This window comes from Patiria miniata, unplaced genomic scaffold (genome assembly GCF_015706575.1).
Source record: "Patiria miniata isolate m_02_andy unplaced genomic scaffold, ASM1570657v1 HiC_scaffold_9, whole genome shotgun sequence".
Taxonomy (NCBI): Eukaryota; Metazoa; Echinodermata; class Asteroidea; order Valvatida; family Asterinidae; genus Patiria; species Patiria miniata.
Genome location: NW_024037076.1, coordinates 17,643,739 through 17,658,159, shown reverse-complemented (window position 1 = coordinate 17,658,159; position 14,421 = coordinate 17,643,739). Strand labels below are relative to the sequence as shown.

The following is a 14,421-nucleotide window of genomic DNA, read 5'->3' as shown; positions in this document are numbered from 1 at the left end:
TGTTATCTTTGAAATTCAATATAAAATCGACTGTGAGAAAACGGAACTTGAATTTTGCGGGAATTGACATGATAATACATGATTTCCATTTTATCTGGTGCGCGTCAAATCACGTGACCCTTCCTTCCGGTCAAATCTGGAAGTGCCTAATAATTTGATAGTGGAAAAGGATGTGAACTTGTTTTCAAGTGTCTGCCTGGGTTGACCTTTAAGAAATGATCGGTGATGCCATGAAGTGTTCGAGCGCCATCTAGCGGAGGTTTTAAAATATCAAAAACCATGATCTTCACTTGATGTCTGTGGAAAAGTTTGCGGTAATCGCGTCAAAATAAATATACATGATGACCTTTATTGCAGACAGGACCTGTGCGCAAAAACAAATTGATTAATTACGTCATCAGACCGGAAGTTACAATGAAAAGACCTTTTGCTAAAAAATCAACTGTGATAGATATAATCAAGATCTGGCTATATAGCACAGTTAGCATACCTCGTGCACTTTCAGGTATAATGACGTAACAATGACGTCATCAAGTATCATATTACAAGCAAATAAAGATTCCTATGTTTAATCTTTGAAAATCAATATCAAATCAACTGTTACAGATTTGAATTAGTTTTTATGGCAATCGATACAATATTGCAGGGTCTTTATATTTGGTATTAAGTGGTATTAAGTGCAAAATCACCTGACTCCTCCTTCCAGTCGTAACCGGAAGTGCCTTAAAATTTGAAATTAGTAAAAGATATGAACTTACTTTCAACGATGTGAGTGACTGCCTAGAATGTACTTTAGAAAAAAATTACAGGTGATGTCATAAAATGTTAGAGCGCCCTCTAGCGGCATGTCGACTAGGTCAAACATGGATTTAAACATGCATTTTATGTGTGGCAAAGTTTGCGGTAATCAATGGCCCAACACCGTGTGGTTGTTCCTACAACCTCTAGTTCTGTCTGAAGTAAAATCGTGATTAGTGGTTACTCATTAACTATTATGAACATGTATTTGGTTCAGTTACCAGAGCAGAAAGTAACGTAATGATATAAGGATTCCATTATAGTAACAAATACAATTGTAGGCCTAGAACAATATAATATGCAATTTATCATTCTTATTGATTTGAACCACAGAAGTCGTATAAATTCACCATAAGTATGTTCACAACATTTTTAGAGGTATACATGTACAACTTTATGTTTTGAAGAATTGGAAATTACATTTTTCTCTACTGTAAAAGACTACCTTACAGTCTTTTTAAAAGGCTTTTTGAAAACTTTGCAATTAAATGTCTAAAGAGACGGCGGTACAAAGAGAATTTACTCCAATATTTGACACCCAAGAGTTCAATGCAAGAATCCTAACTCTTTTTGACAGCCGATGTTCCCGATGACACAGGCCCGCTATTGGGGCCGGATGACTGTAACTGTGAGGTTTGGGAGAGATGTGTGGCCAACAGCAATGGCCCATCAACATGCCACTGCATCCACCCGCGGCAGTGTCATGACGTAGACCAGGAGCAATACTGTGGGAGTGACGGTCGGACGTACGCCAGCATCTGCAGAATGAAGGCTGCAGGCTGTCTGCTGGACTTGGACATACAGGTCGTCAGCAATGGACCTTGCCGAGAAAGTAAGACAGTAATGCGCTTCATATCTCTTCTCCTCCAGACACATGGCGATACTCTAAAGCTGTGCATCTCCATCAACACGTTTTCGAATCTGGATAGGTTTTAGCCCTTAGGCCATGGGCCAAAATCTTTCTCAGGTCTAGAAGTTGAGGTTCGTCTTAACTTTCTGGTGTCAACTTGCAATAAGGTCAACTTTACTAATTCGCTAGTGCTGAATCTGAATCCGGTTGTTCAAATTTGCCCCAATTGCACATTGAACTGATGACAACATTTTTTTCTCATTATTTTGCCCAATTTTGGTCAAAAATAGATTAACGCGCGATACGGTGCTTAAAGGTTTTTGATTTTTGAGGCATAATGAGATTTCGACGTGGCGTTATGATGACATATACGTACGCTTGTTGTCCCTTTACAACACAAATCAATCACATGTAAATCAAAAGTTATTCATTAATTTCAAGTATAATACACACACTCATTTCGTATGTACTTGACGTGTAGGAGATTATATGAGCGAATAAAGGGTGCGCAGTTTTCGAAATACGCGCTCAGTACGCCCTGAATAGCCAGTCAGCATCACTGTTAACGTATTCCCCACGGCCAGGGGTTAATGAAAGAACGCACACGCGCCCATGGAGGCGAGGCTGGTACGTAATGGCAGCGATGTATCGCAATCGCCCTTATGCAGTATAGTTGCATTGGGGAAACATTCCCCTTTATTCTAATTTGTGCACCGTGATTGTAAAATATCAATTAACATGTTTCAAACTACTTATAACTGAGAAATTAAGTTGCCACTATGAGATTGCATGCTACAGGTTTTGGCCCACGCCCCCCCCCCCCAAAAAAAATTAAAATGGTACATGCTGTTGTCAGTTTTTTCATCATTAACTGGGTAGGCCTATCTGTACACGATGTCACTGCAAATATCCTTGTTATATGTATAATATGCAAATGTACATATTATCCAGCAGCTGAATCCATTATTCCAATTCCAGATGATTGTAACTGTGAGGTTTGGGAGAGATGTGTGGCCAACAGAAATGGCCCATCAACATGCCACTGCATCCACCCGCAGCAGTGTGATGACGTAGGCCAGGAGCAATACTGTGGGAGTGACGGTCGGACGTACCCCAGCATCTGCAGAATGAAGGCTGCAGGCTGTCTGATGGACTTGGACATACAGGTCGTCAGCAGTGGACCTTGCCCAGAAAGTAAGCATAAATACATCTTCAGTTTTCCACCTTTTTTTCGTTTAACGCCAAGTTACCCACAATGTACGGTGATCATTCTCCCATCTGAAGACATTGCCAATCGTTTCCAAGCATTTATACTTTTATTGTGACAGAGTTCATATCTCAAAGGGGTTTTAATTAATTGTAGCTGGCTCATACTCTCTTACAAACCTACCTTTTATTTAGTAGGCCTATGGATGTAAAATATGTGATGCTTTTAACATCACTTGGTGTACTCTAGGACGTGTTCCCACAAGGCATAATCTATAACACCGTGAAGCACTACAAGCATCCGGTAAAGGCAACACATACAATACTATAATTTCTGTAAATAATCTATCAAGTTTGCATGATGAATGAATTTGACATATACTGTGGGCACGTGTACTTAATTTATTAGCGTTAGACTAGAGAGCTGTAATTTAATATAGCTCTATGGCTAGGGTGCTGTTTTGCTTTGATGGCTGGACAGATGCCCCTGCCAAACAGACTGGAAAACCCGTTTGCGGATGCCATCTTGTTTTAGAAGTTTCTGTGGAGTTGAGTCACATGTTTGAAAGTATAAGACGTGTTGTGTTGTACCAGGTGTGCAAACTGTCGTTCTGATTATGTCCCGACACCCCCCCCCCTCCCAATCAACTGTCGCTACATAATTTATGGAACATTCACCTTGTGGCAGGTCCAAGTTTGCAATTGCCCACTGAAGATTCCTTGTTGTCCGACTATTCTTCCGAGAGTTCAGAGTCACCTGTTGATCCTACAGGCTCACCAAGCATGGAAACTACAGAAAGTCGGAACAGCGAGAATGGAACAACGGAGAGTGAAACAAATCACGGTATGTATATATAGTCAATGATGTGGTGAAAAAAATGCAATTGAAGACAGTGACTTTGATCACGTATCAAAAGAACTGTTGTCTAAAGTCCTCATCTCCACGATTGTCTTTATTTAAAAGAAGACAAATTCACTCTTACACTGCTGATACACTTTTTTAAAATAACCACAATGATTAAATTTTACTTTACAAGCAATGGTTGCGTGGTTTGAATTCACACCTTTAGGGATGCATGTGTGCTGCTACAATCTACAAATGGTGAGATAACATTAAAGAGGCGATTTTCCTGTACATGTACAGTCGAACCTTGATAAAAAAAAAAGATCAATGTCAATACAACCTCCTGCTTATAAAAAGAACAATTTTAGGTCGAAAGTATTTGTTTTTCTTTGTTTTTCATTACTGATAATACAAAGGTTCTTAACAAGGTATTTTGTAAAGTCCCAGGGACCTTGTTATAAAAGTGCTCCACTGTACTTCGTAATGTCCTGGGCCGCTAATGTCCAAGACGCGTCTTGGGAAGGGTGACTCGTCTTAACTCGCGACTCACCCTAGGATCGATTTCACCAATTTTAAGACTTTCTTTGAAACGCGGCTGAACTCGTCTTAATTTAAGATCGGTCTGAGGGTCGTCTGATGTCATTAATGCGTGCGTTAATTATTATAAAGTCTGGAAATTATTGCCGTTAACGACGAGTGTTGGTTCTAGAGTTATAGTTTCGAGGAAGAAAATCGCTGTAGAAACATATTTGAAAGGATTTGAAGTAGAGTGATGAAGTGGGGAACAAGAACAGTGACGTAAATCTGTGCCGGTGAGTTGGGGGGGGGGGGTGGGGGATGACCAAAATCCAAAAATTGCCCGCATGTGGAAATTCGAAAAGGGGGGTGGGGGGGGGGGGGGCTGACACCACATTACACTAAGGCGCTCTTCGGGATATAGATGTATATCAGTATGTATATACTGGCATCAAATAGGTGCATTTTAAACGCTTATGTTCTTCGTTTCACCACTTTTCAGTGTTATTGAATGCATTTTGGTCGTTGGGATGTTGAAAAATGACCTCAAAATTATTTTTTTTTCTCATCACAATTAAGTGGGGGATGATTCAATAGCCCATCCCCCCTGGTCAAAAAGTGGGGAGATATATAATCCCATCCCCACTCTGGGATTTACGCCCCTGAGCAAGAATGACTCTATCGTATCTGATGTAGCCCTACCTTGCGTGTGAAATTTATTTAGAGTAATTTTCTGCGCACGGAAATGGTTTTGCGTTTTTCTTTTCAACGACTGATTCGTCGAGCGGTAAAAACAAATACGAAACTGCCATCAAATTGGCAGTTTTGATGCGTCTTGCTATAAGATGGGTTTAGCGAAGTCGGTCGTACAACGCGCCTTAGCTAAGATCGATCTTAGAGCTGTGACTCGACTTTAATAAGTCCAAAGATAAGATAAGACAAGTTTCGTATAATCGGTCCCTGCTACTGTTTATATCCCGATCCGAGATTCGTTATTATTTTAACATGTCATACAATTACACGTAGGAAAGTGTTTGAAAGGTCGTACATAAAAATAGAATTACAGAAAACACACATCTGGACATCTCAATTGCCCCAGTCAAGAAAACGTCTAAGTTACATAGCGCAACAAAAATGTATATATCCTCCTGTAAAGGAAGATGTATTAAAGAGGATATACGCTATGCGCCCCTAACGGCAACTATCCTGAATAGTGAATTGCTTAACATTAACTACCCTTACAGTCTTTTTAAAAGGCTTTTTGAAAACTTTGCAATTAAATGTCTAAAGAGACGGCAGTACAAAGAGAATTTACTCCAATATTTGACACCCAAGAGTTCAATGCAAGAATCCTAACTCTTTTTTGACAGCCGATGTTCCTGGTGGCACAGGCCCGCTATTGGGGCCAAATGACTGCAACTGTGAGGTTTGGGAGAGATGTGTGGCCAACAGCAATGGCCCATCAACATGCCACTGCATCCACCCGCGGCAGTGTGATGGCGCTGTGGGCCAGGAGCAATACTGTGGGAGTGACGGTCGAACGTATCCCAGCATCTGCAGAATGAAGGCTGCAGGCTGTCTGCTGGACTTGGACATACAGGTCGTCAGCAATGGAACTTGCCCAGAAAGTAAGACAGTAATGCTTCATATCTCTTCTCCTCCAGATACATGGCGATACTCTAAAGCTGTGCATCTCCATCAACATCTCCACATTTCACTAACATTTCATCGACGCAGCATTTATATTCTGCTTTGTTGAATCACGCTCGCTAACCATTTTCGATCATGTGGGAAAAATATGACACCATTTTTAATTAGACCCCAATCTCTTTTTCGTTGAAGATGACTACGCGGCCTGCGGGTACAGTGAATATGCAGAACAGAGGATATTTGGAAGAATATCCGGCGGCACTGATGCTGCAGAGGGCCAGTGGCCCTGGCAGGTGGCGCTCTTCTGTCATCGGAACTGCACAAGATGTGAGGTAGTAATGCATTATATTCTTGGTTGTCTTAAAGCGATGCTTGTAGGACTAAAGTTAAAAGACTACCATTAGGCAAGGAATCTTAAACTCTGTATCATTTAATTGCCTCAAGCAGCTAATTGCAGCCGTCCAATTTTTTTTTTTTTCATTTTTGCGCAAAGCAGTTTGCACTTAACCATAAATTGTGGTTGGGATTGATAAAATGTTGCAAAATAAAAAAAATACTTGCTAATTTTCCAGCCCAGGTTTTTCTGTGGCGGTAGTCTCATAGCTCGTAACTGGGTTCTGTCAGCTGCACACTGCTTCAGAGACAACCACTGCCCATGGTCTGCCATCAGAGTATATACAGGTAGGTTGTTTGGACATTTATAATTGGTCAAAACTTAATGATTAAGGCATACATTACAAATAATTCTCGGAGAAATAGCGTTCACTATTCCAAATAAATATGTCAACGTATAGAGGTATAAACAGGTTTCCCATTACTCGGGCACCGGTTCTACGGGCCAACAAGCCGTTACAGCCAAGTGGCTGCGCAGGGCGATTTCTAAAGGTTACATAACACTTTAGTTTGAATAAAACTACACGTACACGCACATGTTCACGTTGGTTGGCAAAATCTTTCAAAAATAATTTCTCCCATTTGAAAGACCGTATCTTCATGCAACTTTCAGGGTTTATTCCCTTATAATGATCCAAGTTTGTGCTAAACATCGTTGTGATATGTTCTTTACTTTTCGTTGAAATTGGAAAATTAGGCCTGGCCACGTGCATATTTGAAAGCTGTAACACTGGCGTAAGCAATGTCTGTCAATCTTTTCAAGCCTTACAAATATTAATAAGGTTCCTGTCCATTATGGTGTGCAGTAAACATTTGCGTAAAAGCCTCCTTCACGAGTTATTAATTGATAAATACCACCCTTTTTGCCGGCTACTTTTGGTCAATACCGAGACCCACGCCAAGTCACGCCGAGTGACGCTAATGAATATGCTAATATGCGATTGTCCATTGTGTGGCCGGGCCGAAATCGGTCAACCGTAGCGCCTACACGTACTGTGCTATTGGAGAACCATATACGTGGGTTTGGTCGCTAATAAAATTAGTGGCCGAAATTTTCTTTAGAGATGATTCAATATGTAACACAAGCGTTAGCCAAAAAAAAAATTAAGCAGAAATTCGGAATATATTTAGATGATATGTGTGGTCAACTGTTCGTGAAATAACAACTTCCGTAAATTCCTAGAAACTGATATAAATACATAGATTTGGGGACGCCGAACAATTTCTTCCAGATTTGAAGGTCAGCTTTACCAGTAGGCCTAACCAGTATTGACGTTTCGGCATCGATGACGGCGATTTTTTTTTCACTGACATGAAGTTTAGAATTTCTTCTTCCGTTATATTTTAACATTTCAATCATACTGAGCATATTGTTTGAGAAATACAACGTCCCAAAGGCCATGTTTTTTGGGGGTGCGTGAATTTCACTGCTCTGTTGTTATAGCGTCTAATAAGTATGTAATCTGATTAGCTTTGCCTAACTACGGCATGACGCTTTGTGTTCGCAACCATATGGCTGGTTACTCCCGATGAGTTTATAATGCATGCATAGTCACAAAAATAAACCAGTGATGAACTCTGTACCTCTGCATCGTTTACCTGATATTATAGTTACTCGTGAACAATCTCATGTATGATTAAGTGTTGAGTCTGGAGCCATAGTTCGTGAAACATATCAGAATATGCATTCTATACATTACAGCTTTCGTTAACTGATAAATGTAACGTAGGGCCCGCCTAGTGCAAAGATTAATGTAATAATAGTACCAACCTTACATAATTAAGCTCGGGTCGATGATCAATAAAACCATTATCTGGCTGAACCGACGAGTACATTTGTATCTTAAGCCCGACGCATACCTTTCAAATTTTTGGTTTATGAGATCATCAGGACATCGTACAGAGGTGTGCGCTGGAAGAAAAAAAATCGGACCGATCTGACCGTGTACCGGGCAACCGGATGAATTAAAACGTTTGATTTTTACGCTTCCGACTTCACCGGATCCGATTTCACCAGACGCAATATTCATGTTAACCAATCAGATTCATGAAGAAAGTCACATGGTTGTCATGTGACTGATCATCATGTGACTGATCACCATATATGGGACTGATCATAGACATAATTCACTTCCCAGATTGTAAGTGGATACCACAGGCACTTGCGTCTGAATGAATAATTCATTCACACTGCAGTGGCCCGTCAATTTTGTCATAGTTGTAGGGCTGTATGGTGTCATGATCATGTTGTTTCGCTTTATTTCAGGAATTCGTAATAAATCCAGGTCAGCTCTTCGACTGTTGGACCCAGCCCTTGTGTATACCCTTGATGGGGACGACGCCCTAATAAAGCACGAGGCGTTTAATTCGGACCTTGATAATGATATTGCCGTTTTACGATTGAGCCGTGATGTCATGCTCAGCTCAGGAATAAGGCCAATCTGCATGCCAAAACTTGCTATGAAAGGTGAGGGCGTCTTAAATTTGTACTTTATAAGGCAAGCATTTACTTAAGCAGCCAGGTACATGCATAAAGTCGATCACAAAATACCTCGCTTGCATGAGCCATCACATTTTTTTAAGTAATACACGATTGGAGGAGTTTCCATCGAAATAATTTCTAGGAGCGATTCCTCGACGTAGATTGTATAGTGATAGTTTACTTCTCTTATTTTAGGCTTACTAGAGTTCGTATCAACTCAACTATGGAAGTTGCTCCGAATTGTATGACTTCGACCTGAGCTGGAAATGACCAAACAATAAGTAGGACCGTAAAAAAAGTAGCTTTGACCGTACTCATTGCAATTATGGCTCAGAAGATGCCATAACGCCAGGACCCTAAAACCAGTCGAGTGAGGGCTCATTTACCCCTTTTTAATTTTTAACCCTGCACAGAGTGACCTGCTGCCCTTTGGGCCCCAGGTAACCGATTTTTTTGAAGAAAAAAAATTGACGGCCAATGACGGCGGCTTAATCTAATCCTCATTCGACCCTTGCCAAATAAGCTGGTTCAATGAACTTTGCAGCCAGGGCTACACCCAGGCCGTGTCAACAAACTTTCGACCAGGCCTCCTGCCAAGTCTCATTGAAACATCAACAAAGACCTGTAACTTGACACAGTCATTTCCCTTCATAACTGCATACCACAGCCGCCAGTCAATTATCTTTCCAGCGCATTGTCTGGAAACTGTCTGGACACTGTCTGGCACGTGGCTTTTTGTTGTATTGCTATGAATAGGGTCTTGCGTGGTGCGGGAAAGTAAACGCTGCGCAAGGTTAAACTTCACTTGTTTGCAGAGCCGTTTCGGATCAAAGTCCCATTTGGTCAACCAGCTTCCCTTTCATTATTCTCAATGTCTTTTTCCCTCCTCAATATCCCTCAACTAACTAATGTTATGGTGGCATGGTTGGCTAGTGCGTAAAGCGATTGTCTCTCATCACTGTGGCCCGGGTTCGATTCCCGGCTCAGACCATTATGTGAGTAGAGTTGTGCGTTGATTCCGTGCCGAGAGGGTTTTTTCCGGGCTCTCTGGTTTTTCCTCACTCTGCATAACTAAAACGCTTTCGATCTCTGGCTATGGTTCCCACATGGGTCATAACGGCGGCTGCCTTTACACGCCTTTGGCTCGACCACGTTGTAGCCGCGTCCTTCGCAATTGAGATTCTCAGTTGCAAGTAAGGATGATTAGCCCCCAAATTATTATTTTTATCAATGTAATGATAATAAGCATTTGATTATTTCTACAATCAGAAAGAGCACTTTATTCACCACACGGCGAACCACCATATGTGGCTGGATGGGGCACTACGCAACCCTATGATTACGGTGATCTGTGCTTGGACGGATACAGGCCTGTTACCTCGTCTCTCCTTCAATACCTGGTTATCCCCGTGCGCACTGACAGAGAATGCAGGGACAGTTTCATCAACCACTATGAGTGTACGAGTGTGTCCTTTTACAAGCCTGCAATCGCGTTTTGTGCGGGAGTACCGGAGGGAGGCCTGGATGCGTGTAAGGGAGACTCGGGAGGGCCAGTCATGAGGCAGATGACCGTTGCAGACGGCAGCAAACGATGGGTCCAGATAGGCATTGTCAGCTGGGGTGAGGGGTGTGCCGTGGAAGGTCGGTATGGTATTTACACAAGACTTTCGGCATATACCGACTGGATTGAAAGTCACACAGGTAAGATGAATGTACATTTATTTGAGTGTTTTGGGTTTTTTTTTAGGGGGGGTGTCTTCCTTTCAGTTTACTTCCTGTACAATTGCACCACTGTCAAGTTACCAATGGCGGTTTATATGTTGGGAATTGTTCACCAGGCCAAAAAAAGAGCTCCGATATTGAATGACCATTTGAAGGCTTTGAAGCAGGAACATGTTTTCATCTAGACCTTTACTTTAGCCGCACTTCTTGAGTGGGTCATTTGGTATACGTGTATATGTGGTTCCCAGTCCCTCAATCATCGATTCTGAGTATGGCCCGAAATTGCCTACGCCGGTCAAATCACGATTTGCATGCTCTCAAATTATCCGGTATAATATCATTTAGTGGGCAAGGCCAGAACTTGAGGCTTTTGTAGAAAAAGTAAAAAGAAGGTTGGAAGCCGTGAACAGGATTGCAAGATCGTATTGCTGTGAAATTTGAATGAAAATGGGTTCTACAACTGTCTTTTGCAATGCAGCTCGGGCATTATTGTTCAAAATGGCGATGAGCTACATAGCCTTGGTCAATGCTCTCGTCGTTATTCGTCCCGTACGCCGTCAATCGTCGGCATATATCCTCACGCGCTATGCACATGCATGTAAAAATACAGCGCGAACAGCGACCTCACGCAGCCACTATTTTTATGCAAATCAGTTGGAGACGATGTCGAGCCTTGGTTCAATCGTCGGCCAAAGCTTATGTTTTTCTTTACTTTGCGCTAGATTTCCAGCGCACGACCTCGTATGCGAATACAGATAATGTAGGCGGGGCTAATATGTGGAGTGTCCAATCACCGTCCTTGGTAAATCCGGACGTCATCAAATTATTTGCAGCTATTCCGGCTTTTGCGGACGTGACAGGAACCACAGTTTTTGTGCATTGGTGCCGTGTGCAGAGACACACAATGTGTTCGTGTATGGATTATGTACGGTGCCACGTTTCACTATGCAAGTTTCCACGCAACGATCGACCAATAAGAAAACAACATTTAAGGTCAGCTAAGGCTATTAACATAATGAGCACCACCCCCAAAACCTCACATGGACGATTGAACCAAGGCTCGACATCGTCTCCAACTGATTTGCATAAAAATAGTGGCCGCGTGAGGTCGCTGTTCGCGCTGTATTTTTACATGCATGTGCATAGCGTGTGAGGATCGATATATGCCGACGATTGACCGCGTACGGGACGAATAACGACGAGAGCATTGACCAAGGCTATGAGCTACAGGACTACTTTTAGTGGTGATTATGTTTGGATGGAGTTTTCTCCCAAAAATCATTGGGTAACCCCAACAAAATTCATTGGAAAATGAAAGACGATGAAATAAGCTTTAATCTGATGTGTGTTTCAAACAACTTTGATAGTTGTGAGTAATTTTGGAGGTGAGCGCATATATCACTGGTGCCCATGGCAGTTTACTTTATACTGGTCTGCAACCCAATGGAATTATATTAACATAAACCATGAATATTCCTTCCGGTGTATACTAAGCAGTAAGTATATCGCTACTTGCGCAATGAAAGGAACGATCTCTCGGTCTCTTGCAGACGGGGTCCGGGTAGGGACGGATCATTACGGCGTGTTTACAAAAAAATATGTGAGTTTACATAAGAGTCTGAGTCGGAAAATGTCCCTAAATACCTCTAAATTCAGCAACAGATAAATGAGAAAAGAAATGACATAACCTAGAGACAATGCTTGTACAGCTTGTCCAGGGGGCAGGACCAGGATGCATGGCCGTGCTGTGATGATCATTGTTGCATTCGGTGCATTCCAGTGGAATCATACATACACTCCTTTGCAAGATATGAGAGAATGATGCGCAGCAGGCCCTTCGCTCGTCTGTGGTCTTTGCACTGAAAACCCTGCATTTATTGAGGGGTTTTCGATGGATGGGGCAGCTTTTACCAGGATCACTCTTCTTTACATCAGAGTCTGCACTCGAATCAGGCGCTATGGAGACATCTGTCTTGTGTATACGCGGATATGGGTGCTCTCATATTTCTAGTGGTGGATACCCACGGGGCCGCTGTTGTTGCTGGAGATGATGAAACTTGGGTCATTTCTGGTTTTGACTTCTGAGCAGATGAATTCAGCAAAGAAGTAAGATAAACCGTTTCGCGGATACCGCCATCTTGCTTGAAATTGTGATTGCGCAATGGCGCGGGGGCACACGTGACCCAGACTAAAAATCCGTAACGTAAAAGGCATGGGGAGGTCAGAGCTGCTCTGGAAAATATTTCTTTTTTCATTGAAAAGAACACAATTTTGGATACAGATTTCTAAAAACTGATAAATGGGACTTATGAGCTGTCAATGGGTGAAAAAAAGTATTTAAAAATACCTCACGTCCAACGGCACCAAGCTCGAAAAGGGAAAATTGATTGCAATAAAGTATTCACGTGACCGCGCATGTAAGAACGTTGCGGAAAGGGTAAGTATCCATCCTCCATTGCGTACTGGGCCTCCATGAATACAGGTCAGCTCGTACGCGAGCCAACTCGTACGCAGGACAACTCGTACACGGACAAACTTGCACGCGGACCTACTCGTACGCGAGCCAACTCGTACGCGTGAGTATAGACTAGACTGAAGGGCGTGTAGGAAATTAGGGTCGGTCAGTTGTCCGGCACATTCTTTTTTTGTTAAGTTAAGGGGATAATTTTGTGTTACTGAGTGGTCCCAATTAGTTCAGTTTTAAATCAGCTTTTTTTGCTCATAACTAAAAAGTTATGATTTGTTTTCCCGGACCACTCGCACACTGTCTGATCCTGGCTCACACCATACGCTATACGACAAGATATTGCCACGTAGTGAGAATTTAAATCGTATAATGTCCGCTGCATTTGTAGACTTCCAACAATACATTGCTATTGTGGCCCCGCGCTATGTGTAAATCAAATCGTTGTACGTCTTGACAAATTCTCCACACTAGCTGTGTGGTTGGAAGCGCATGCCGCAGCATTGCACTACACATCGGTCGCAAAAAATGGATCATGTTTTTTTGTATCATTGAAACTTTTGAACTTGACATCGTTGCATTTATGGAATTTAAACTTTGAAAATACATATGGCTACAATCATAGTTATTCAGTCATACAATCGTACTGTGTACTGTGATAAATCGATAACTTTGGCGTGTGTTTTGGGGCCTGGGGTAAACTTGTGGCGATCGTAAACATCGTTCAATTTAAATTTGCTTATTTCGGTCCGCGTACGAGTTGCCTGGCGTACGAGTTGGTTCGCATACGAGTTGTTCTGCGTACGAGTTGTCTTGTGACGAGTTGGCTGGCGTACGAGTTGTCTCGCGTACGAGTTGACCAATCCGCGTACGAGTTGTCTCGCGTACGAGTTGGTTCGCGTACAGACCTGTTTCCGCCTCCATGAGCAGATCACCATGCTGCCTCAACTTGTATTGAGAGGATCTCTGCTGTTAATGCGTGGAAAACTTTCCAGTTTGTGAAAAGGACGCTTTCGATTACCTCTAGAAGATTGCTTTTTCAGCTGTTCCCTTGACTTTTTTTCAGACTGTGGTCGGGTCGTTTTAATGTGCAAAGCACGGATATTTTTGATGTGGTCTGATGACTCTTTCCCCAGCCATTTCGCTAGTAGGTCGAGCTCTTCGCTTGGTGTTATTCGCAGGTGTTTACTCGCATTGTGAAATGATGATCGCCAAGCTCTGTAGTTTTCAGGTCGATCATCAAAATGTTGAGTCTGGTGTTGACTAACTCACGGCGTGCGAGATAGGGGCCTACTTAGCAAAGTCGTTGCTTTGGTCTCCTGCAGTGGTCTTCTTGGGGAATGGGGACATGTCTGGTTTCCCATTGACGTCTTACTGCATTGCAAAGGATGCTGTGACTTCAATGCTGGCGGGATTCACTGGTGAAGTGGGTCTAATATTGTCAGCAGGTTCCCGGCTTGGCATTGACGAAAAACCTGTCTGAAATTCAGCTCGTT

At 42.4% G+C, this 14,421-nt stretch overlaps 1 protein-coding gene across 5 annotated transcripts in view; it reads left to right on the top strand.

Moving 5' to 3' along the window:
• LOC119721078 (sushi, von Willebrand factor type A, EGF and pentraxin domain-containing protein 1-like) overlaps positions 1-14,421 on the top strand; it is an 86,890-nt gene that overhangs the window by 68,633 nt on the left and 3,836 nt on the right. For 2 of the 5 annotated variants that reach the window (XM_038190966.1, XM_038190969.1), the window contains 8 exons: positions 1,376-1,630; positions 2,627-2,842; positions 3,543-3,698; positions 5,585-5,842; positions 6,057-6,196; positions 6,437-6,545; positions 8,524-8,724; positions 10,009-10,440. In XM_038190966.1, coding sequence (XP_038046894.1) covers positions 1,376-1,630; positions 2,627-2,842; positions 3,543-3,698; positions 5,585-5,842; positions 6,057-6,196; positions 6,437-6,545; positions 8,524-8,724; positions 10,009-10,440 — 1,767 coding nt within the window. Of the gene's footprint in view, positions 1-1,375; positions 1,631-2,626; positions 2,843-3,542; positions 3,699-5,584; positions 5,843-6,056; positions 6,197-6,436; positions 6,546-8,523; positions 8,725-10,008; positions 10,441-14,421 lie in introns of those variants that run through there. The other 3 variants (XR_005270144.1, XM_038190968.1, XM_038190967.1) reach the window with 3 other exon arrangements.